Source organism: Spea bombifrons, chromosome 13 (genome assembly GCF_027358695.1).
Source record: "Spea bombifrons isolate aSpeBom1 chromosome 13, aSpeBom1.2.pri, whole genome shotgun sequence".
Taxonomy (NCBI): Eukaryota; Metazoa; Chordata; class Amphibia; order Anura; family Pelobatidae; genus Spea; species Spea bombifrons.
The window spans coordinates 24789842-24798969 of record NC_071099.1 but is presented as its reverse complement, the minus strand read 5'-3'; the positions used below and the strand labels follow the sequence as shown (position 1 = coordinate 24798969).

At 40.2% G+C, this 9128-nt stretch overlaps 1 protein-coding gene across 1 annotated transcript; it reads right to left on the bottom strand.

The window, feature by feature from the left end:
* Positions 1 to 2084: 2084 nt before the first annotated feature.
* On the bottom strand, positions 2085 to 7871 carry SOX9 (SRY-box transcription factor 9). Its single transcript, XM_053453234.1, has 3 exons — positions 7102 to 7871; positions 5503 to 5756; positions 2085 to 4658 (listed from the first exon to the last, which is right to left on the bottom strand). The coding sequence occupies exons 1-3, from the start codon at positions 7530 to 7532 to the stop codon at positions 3901 to 3903; spliced, it is 1443 nt and encodes a 480-aa protein (XP_053309209.1). The 5' UTR covers positions 7533 to 7871; the 3' UTR covers positions 2085 to 3900.
* Between the last annotated feature and the right edge of the window lie 1257 nt (positions 7872 to 9128).

Genomic DNA, 9128 nt, shown 5'->3' with positions numbered 1-9128 from the left:
GGCATCTTTCTTTCTAATATTTATCAAAAAATAGTATATTGGAGATGGAGAGGGGGGGGTCAGGGTGTTTCTGTGTAATAACTAGCATATAATAGTATGCACTCTTCTAATAAGACAATTACCCCCCTCAGGGGAAACATTTACTTTTATTACCCCAGGGAACATAATAATATTAAAAAAAACAAAAACATATTATTCTGAAATTCAGTCGGTGACACCTTCCATGCTGCCCCGTTTAAAAAGCCAGCATGGACAGCCTGCCCCATGTTATTTGTAAGAGCCCCGGGTTAAAAGCCCCTTTAAATACCCCCAAAAGACTCTGTGGGGCTGCTTGTGTCTTGCTATGAGGTAAAAATATTTCTTGTCTTACCCTGTGTGTGAAGTTTCATGCCCCAAACGCAGCAGGTACCTCACGGGAGTTCCCCCACCATGTGACTGCCGCTGACCAATGAGAAACTTTAGCTGCAGAGTGTCTTTTCGCTAATAAAGTTATGTACAAAAAAAAATGATCCTGTGCCTTATCACCATAGCAACCAATGGACTATATGCAGTCAGTGCAGTCAGACCATTACTATGGTGATAACACCACTTTTTATACATAAACCACTATTTTTGCAAATGCCTTTTGGAGTTGGGTAATATTTTTACATTCTAAAGCATGACATACTGATAGTTCAATGAGTTTATTAAAGAAAAGTCACATAAACCACCATTGCTTGCCTGCCCAGCGGGAATTGTGCCAAATGCCTTCTTGTTTACTGGTGTTTTGTGGATTTAAATTTGGTAGAAACTCAGTTGGAGGGAATGTACAAGTTTTTTGTTATTTAAATTTTGGGTAAGACATTTTCTTAAGCCTCTTTCTCACACATGAACATGCGCAGCATGTGGTCATCATGCTAATGATCATACATGGGATCTTCCTGGCCTGTCCCCCTCTCCTGATCCATATAGGAAGCGGGATGGGGGGCTTTGGGGTATGGGGGCAGGGGGAGCAGTACATAGGGGTGAGCCTGGCCCCAAATAGAATTGGAAAGGGATGGAGGAACAGTGGATGGGATCTGGTGAGAGGAGGGCTGGCTAGATAGTTAGGGTGGAAGTTGATCCCTGGTCTTCTCTGAATTTAATATTTTTGGCCAAAGGCCAGAGCTTTCAAATACATACGCCAGGGTGTCTAGAGGAAGTTTTGACGGAATTTACACCATGACTGGATCCTTCTGTATGGCTCAATAAAAGTTCCTGCCCAACATTCTTTTAACCCGCTTTAGTACCAGGACTGTTGGCCGGGTTTGCCCCATGGGCTGAAAGTTGCCTGTCCTCCCCTAGTCCTGGGTGGGGAGAGGGCATGAGCCTTGTCAGGGAGCAGGGTTATCCTGGCCAGAGATGACACCGGCAGACTAGGCCATTGGTCCCGATTTAGGAAGAGCCCGGATGAGATCTGGGCGTTGGTGATGATGATGATGACTCCTCGTTGATGAGGTTCCCTCAGGGAATGGTGGATTGTCCCTTTTAATAATGCGGGAGATTTGGGTGCTGTACCCACATCCGCCACAGAATCCAGAGATTACGGGGCTAAAACTTCAATTTACACAAATCTGAATCATGTGAACGGGTTTGGATAATCTTATTGTATAACAGAGGATTTCGGTCGCTCGCACAATACCTTCCATGCGCTCCCCGACTTCCAGCACAAAGCCAAAATAACCCATTCCTATTCTATACAAACAGAACCAGACGGCTCATGGACGGAACTCCAAAATGTAACTAATACATTAGGTCCCGTCGAGATATGTAAATTGGTAATTAGCATACAGGGGCCACTTACGACTTGGCTACGGTTTCTCATTGAATTCTCTAGAGGGGTAAACTCTGAGAAATTCCGTGTTCTGTTTTACTTCTTCGAGTATGTTAGGTCAGTAGAACAGACTCCCAGCAGAGGTGGTAGAGGGTAATACAGTGAGGGTATTTAAACATGCATGGGATAGGCTTATGGCTCTCTTTACAGGAGGAAAAACAGCTAGAAGGGGGCCGGTTGGGGCCGATCTGCCAACCAATTCCGTATTATGAAAACAACCAGAAAACCACTGTTCGAGTTTAGTAAATTGTATTATATTTATTTGAAACAATAATACACAAAAGTATAAGATTCACAAAGACAAATGAACAAAATATTAAGAAAAGAAAATTTCTTAAAGACGAACAAAATCCAACAAAGTCAGCATTCGGTCCTTTTGTTTGTTTGTTTTTTTTTTAAGTTAAAATAATATTTAAGGCCTGCTTTTTGTAACAAGTTCTGCAATTAAGGAGTGCTCATGGTATCTAAACTTTGTCAAATAAAAGAAAATCACATTTTGAAGAAAAAAAAATGTAAGGTTTTAAGCAAAAAGTTAAAAACTGTTTGCTAAAGTCAAACTATATTTTATTTAAATTTTATATTTTAATTTTTTTTTACAAAAATATTGATTTCTGTAACAGGTTGTCTTCCTGCATGGTTAATGCATCCTGCATATTTTAACCATTTTATCTGTTTTAATAATTAAGGAAAAAAAATCAAAATGAAAATTAAATTCAAGCGTTTTAAACTACTTGTCCGCATATATATATTTTTTTTTAACAAACAGATAAAATGGTCTTAGAAATCAGGTCTAGATCTGAAAAAAATTCCAATAAAAATAAATCCCTAGTTTGGGTATTTGTTCTGAAAAATATACCTTGTAAAAGTTTATTTTTTTTTTTTTATTCGTGTAGCTGGTTTTGATCTCTTTAACAACTTCATTTAAAAGTACAGCAAGGAAAAAAAAATAAAGACAAAAGTAAAGAGGGAAATTATTAAAGAAGGACAGAAATAATAAAAATAAAACTAAAAAACATAATTTAACAAGAAGCATTTATTCCAAGTGGAATGAGCATGCTAATATATTTACTTTTTACACAAGAAAAATTAAAATGTTTGGGAATCTTTCCGTACCTTTTTTTTTTTATTTTTTTTATTTTTTTAAATTTCCATATTATTTTCTTATAAAATAAATAATTTACGTTTTTAATTATCTGCAAGTGACTTTTTATTACGGAGGCAGAACTTAACGTTTGTTTCTGGAGGTCATTGAGACCAAGAAGAGCACTTGATTGAGCACTTGTGGTTTGACCACAACTTCGATATTGGCACTTGGGTAAAATACGCGGAAATACATTTCCTACGTTTTTTTTTTTTAATGTTATTTATAAGAGGCACAAAAAAATAAATCTCGTTCTATTTAATAGCGTAACGAAGAAGGCCACGTGCTTCTTAGAAGCCTCCCTTGATAACTCTGAAAAGTTCAAGGCCAAAATTCGCAGGTGCCTTTCGAGTTAATGTTTTTATGCAAGAATACAATTTTTATTTTATTTTTTTTAAAAAAAAATACTTTCGATTGAAGGAAAAGCCAAAAAAAAAAATGCATATTCTCCCTAAGAACTATTTAAGAAATTGGAAGAAAAAAAAAAAACGACAAAGGAAATTTTCAGTTTGTGTACAAAAAAAAAAAAAAAAAAAAGTTGTCTAAAATATAAATGTATAAATCCCCACAAAAGGTAATGATACATACACAGTACATACTAAAGTATTTCGGAGAGAGAGAGAGAATAGTCCTCACGGAGGATCTGCTCTTTTAAAAAAATTTTTTCTTCCCCAGTTACGGCTCGAAACCTCTGAATTACAAAGTCCTCTCGACGGCAAAAGAACTCGTTTTCTTAAGTCAACCCCATAGCTCCAAGTCCTTTTAACTATGGTCACACCCAGTTCTGCTGGCTGCCAGCAGAGGGTGCAGTGCCGCACACTGACTCTAGAGGGTGCCATGTATCTGCCGGCGGATGGTGCTCTGACAGTCGTCATTTTGGAAAGAGTCATTGTCCTGCGTTCACGCTCTAGGGTCTGGTGAGCTGCGTGTAGACGGGCTGCTCCCAGTGTTGTGGGCTGTGTGTCTGGGGGATGGAGGGGACCCCCGTTGTGTCTGCGATGGGAGTGTACATGGGCCGTTGGCTCGAATTCATGTAGCTGAAGGTGGAGTAGAGATTGGAGCTCTGGCCAGCTGCATGACTGTAGTAGGAGTTGGAACCTTGGTGTTCGGTGTAGTCGTATTGTGAGCGTGTGATGGTTGGGTAGGAAGTGCCATAATGCTGTAGGTTGAATGAGCTGTAGCTGAGCTGTTGTGGGGAATGTTGTTGCTGCTGGTCGCTGTAATGGCTGGGGCTGAGTTGTTCGGTTTTGATGTGTGTCCGCTGTTGGGACTGGTTCTGCTCATTGCCTAGGGTTGACAAAGTGTGCTGCTGTGGCTGCGGAGGCTGCTGCTGCTGCTGTTTGGACATCCATGCGTGTCCAGTTCCGGTGGTGGCACTGGATGCGCTGCTGATGCCGTAACTGCCTGTGTAGGTCACCTGGGTGGAAGCGACCCCCGGGTGGCCGTTGGGTGGGAGATACTGGTCAAACTCGTTGACGTCGAAGGTCTCAATGTTGGAGATGACCTCGCTACTCAGCTCTCCGATGTCTACGTCACGGAAGTCGATGTGTGGTGGTTGTCTGCCGCTCTCCTGCAGGGGGCGACCTTCTCTTTTCAGGTCTGGCTTCCCAGGCTGAACATCGGTTTTAGGGGTGGTAGGTGGGGTTGGAGGACCCTGCGACTGACCTGTGGCAAAAACATAAACATGAGTATAAATGCGTCACCCCATCCTGATCAAATCTACATATTCATACACATACACCTGCACCCATTTACATGAGAACATAGGAAGGGTAAAGGAAAGAGTCCCAGTGGACATGGCAGGAAGGCATGAGCTCGTATCTCTGGTGCGTGAAATCTTGAGTAAACCCTCCAATGGGCAGGTGACATACAAGCCAGCAGATACCATTAATAATGATTAACCGCAGGTATCTGACTCTGCTATAGTCAGGATAATATGTCTCGTTACTGAGCCGCGTGGAGGCTGGGTGCCAGGCTAGGACTGCATGATATTTCTTGGGGGTTTCAGCCAGTATAGAAGCAGAAACACAGTATCCGCAAGCTACGGAACAACAAAGCTGGCAATGCAGTAAGAAATGAATGGAATTGGCTTCCATGGAACGCAAGGTTCCACGCCTACGATCCATCTGCTTCGCTATCTGAAGTTATTACTCTGTGGAATTATGACATGGGAAAGCCCGCATCGCTATTAATAAACAGGCGCCTTTTTTTTTTTTACACTATTGTTTCACAAATTGTGAAAATCACATCAGCTGCGGCCGCTGCTCTTTCTTTAAAAGGCAACAGATATTAGTTTGAACAACTCAAGACTTATTCGGGAAAGCCTGCTGCTTTGTTTCCTCTTTTAATTACTAAATAACCCATTTTTCTGCCATCAAAAGCAAAATGTTACTAAGGACGGGACTGGATCACACACGGCAGGCGGCTATGATACGGATAGAACCCTGGGCTGGGTATAAATGAAGGGATGGAACCCTAGTTTAGTAGAAGAACCAGCTTGATTCTGTACCTGAGTGTTCTCCTGGAGAGTGGACTTCACTCATACTCGAGGCGGAGTGCGGGGAGTCAGCTTGCAACGCCTTGAATATAGCATTGGGTGAGATGTGCGTTTGTTCCGATCCGTCGTCCTGCTCGCTCTGTCCGTTCTTCACAGACTTTCTCCTGCGCGGCTGGTACTTGTAATCTGGGTGATCCTTCTTATGCTGGATCCTCAGCCTCTCTGCTTCTTCCACGAAAGGACGTTTCTCACTTTCATTCAAGAGTCTGCGAAAAGCAACAAGAGAGTTGAGTCTCTGCGACAGTTAACGGAGCATTTACCTTTTTTTTATCCCTATTGTTGCAGTTCTTTGGCGTCCAATTGTTTAAAGGAGACTCGCCACAATGCATAGCGGTACTGAGCATATTGCCAAACTGGTGTCAAAGGAACTTGGCAAAATCTAACAAATCTTAGTGCGGCAATATAACCCCCTGCCCAGTGTGTATTGAAAAGGGTTAATGGGTTATTAAAATATATACACATTCTGGCAATGCTGTGTGTTTCTAGAATCACCGCGCGCGCACACACACAGACAGACACGCACACACACTACCCTTTGAGCCGAATAAATCTAATTTTACAGACAGGAAGCTTTTCAAATATCAGATAAGGGTAGAATAAAGGCTTTGAAGTGGTTTTGTGCAATTTCTTTACTGCCAATAAAGTGGAAGTCTCATCTTCCTGCAGGCTACAGTATCCAACCGAGCCTTTCACAAGCAAAGCCAACACAAAATACCCAAGGGGTTAAACACAGCACCCGGGGACAGGCGGACTGTTTGGAAACTAATGAGTTAAAGTCAGTTATCCTACAATAAAGCTCACGTTCTTAGGGTATGCTAATAAACTATTATATATATATATTTGATACTTTAGATTTAACCTATTGCGTGCCAAATATTGCACAAATGGTTCACTTATACCTTTACATATTAATTGACAAAATCAAATTAGTAAATATTAAAAGGCGTACAATCTCGCAATCCGGCATGCTCTTGGCTAAGGTTTTTTTTGTTGTTATTAGTAAGGCATAACTGGTAAAATGACTCAAAAAACTTTACGATTTCTATTTTTTCATTTTTATATAGTATACAGCAACATACTGTAATCTCAGTATAAATCTCCCTAAGGCAACACATTGTTAAAGGGTCCCTAGCCTGTTTGAGATCAGAGAGCTGGGGACCCCCAAAATGTTTTAAGCTTCCTAGCAAATGGCCAGATAATAAGTAAAAACTCTGCCACTAAATCACTGCTAACCAAAGCATAAGACCTTGCACCCTGCATGGGGAAAGGGGGTAAAGAAGCCAAACCAGAGGGGAAGAGGACCCTTTAGCATTGCAGAAGCCCCCCAAATTACGCAAGCCACTCATTTGCAAAGCATGTTATGCATGACCACTACAGGGTTAAATAACCTTGTGCATTGCAACACTATCATTTGTAACTAAATACATTGTGACAACCAAGGAGCTTGCAACAATTTGCACAAACAGAAAACATTTTGGGATGAAATCAGTGAAAGTCGTTACAAGCATGCAAGACAAGAAGCCAAGGAGGGCAATAGCTTGAGCCACTTACCTCCATAACTTGCCCAGGGTTTTGCTGAGCTCTGCATTGTGCAGATGGGGGTATTGGTCTGCCAGCTTCCTCCTGGCAGCCTGTGCCCACACCATGAAGGCATTCATTGGTCTCTTGACATGGGGTTTGCTTTTGCTGGATCCATTTACCCTCACAGGCATGGGTACCAGAGTCCAGTCATATCCTTTTAACACCTGGCTGACTGCTTCTCTAATGCACACAGGGAACTTTTCATCCTCTGTTTCTTTTTTCATGTCCTGATCCCCCTTGGAGAAGGTATTTTCTTGAGGTCTGGTATTTTCAGTGTCAGAACCTGACCCAGATGGGCAAGGGGATCCAGCAGATTCATCAGACATGGAAGGGCTGGGAGCCCCAGACATGCACTTTTCTTGCTCCTCTGTCATCTTCATGAAGGGATCCAAGAGATTCATACGAAAAACTGGGAGAATTGATGGTTAAGATAAAAAAAAATATATATGGATTATTTTTTTTTAGGTAAGGCTGAGCTGGTTGGCAGTTCTGATACTGGCTAAGGCACAGCTAGCTCAGATCAGAAAAAAAAGTTCATAAAATCTGCAAAGTTTTTTCTTCTGCATAAAAAAAAAAAATTAAAAAAATCACCAACAAAAAAGCCAGGATAACCTTCCAGTTTTTCCCCCCCTGCTCCTACAAGCATATGCAAAGAGAATTCTTTCTGCGAAAAAAAAAAGAAATAAAAAGAAATTGTGCAAATTCCTTGCCCAGCTCAGACTCTCAGCCTCCAGCTTCACACCAGGATCTGTTTTCAAGTCTCTGAAATTCTGGAATAAATACTAGGAGGCTAGTCAAACAGAGGCAGGACTGCACACTCATTGGCTGCTTTTTTTAATAGGAGGAGGGCAAGTCTTTGCCAGAATACAAGAAAAAAAATCACAAGGAAAGAGCCAGAGGAGAAGGCAGTCAGTTGAGCTGCTGTATCTTAAGAGCCATATCTACCAAGAAATTCTCCTTTGTTTGGCTAGACAGGTTTTATTGTTTTGGGGGGGGGTTTTTTGCCTGAAAGTGAAAACAAGGCAATGCTTTCCCTGCCCTTAATGGTACTTGATCCATACATTCTGCACACATCATAAACTTGGTAAAGATGAAAGATTATTGGCTGAAGTAAAGTAGATTGCACGCTTTTGAGACTATCTAGGTCCCTTCTTCAGGCATATGCTCAATAACATGTCCAAGGAAAAGCCTCAAGAGCTTGCAATCTATTATAAAGTATCATCTTTATCAAATTTGCTCTTTTTCTTATGGCTAACACTGTACAACTCCTATCCATATCATAAACTATACATATACACCACCTTATATAAATACATTTCCACATCTAGCAATTACATTGTTTTCAGCTTTATTGTAGATCTTATCTTTTTATGTAGCCATTACTAACTTGTATTGCAGGCTTTTGTGCATAATCTAAACAAAATGTGATTTTATTTTATTTTCATTTTTTTAGTACCAACATATGCTGTAGTGGAGTATAGTGTAAGTCTGCATTTTTAGCAAAGACGTTAATTATAAAAAGTAACATCACTTTGTATTTTGTTTTTTTATTATATCCATTGGTTGTTCTTATATTAATGCATGGGCCAATTTGTAACTTGTCTATTGGAATTTTCTTAAATACTTTCCTTGTTTTTTTTTAACATTATTTAAAATAAAATGAATGCTTTTCTTGGCTATCATTGATTTGCAATGGAGAAAATTCTAATAAAAACATAATGCATGCCTGTCTCTAAAAATCTATTTTCAGGACAAAAATCAAATTTTTAGAAACCCTAAGAGTTAGTTAATTTAGTATGCTGTAGATGATGTGTTTATTTGAATAGTATAAATGTCCTTAACATTAAAATACTGACTTTTTAAGTGAAATCGGAGTCTTTACTAAACACATTCCTTGAGGAACATGAAATATACACCTTTCATAGAATATAATTTTCTCCCCCTCTTTTTCCAGAAAATGTAGGGTTATACATAGAAAATTTCAACTACCATTTAAA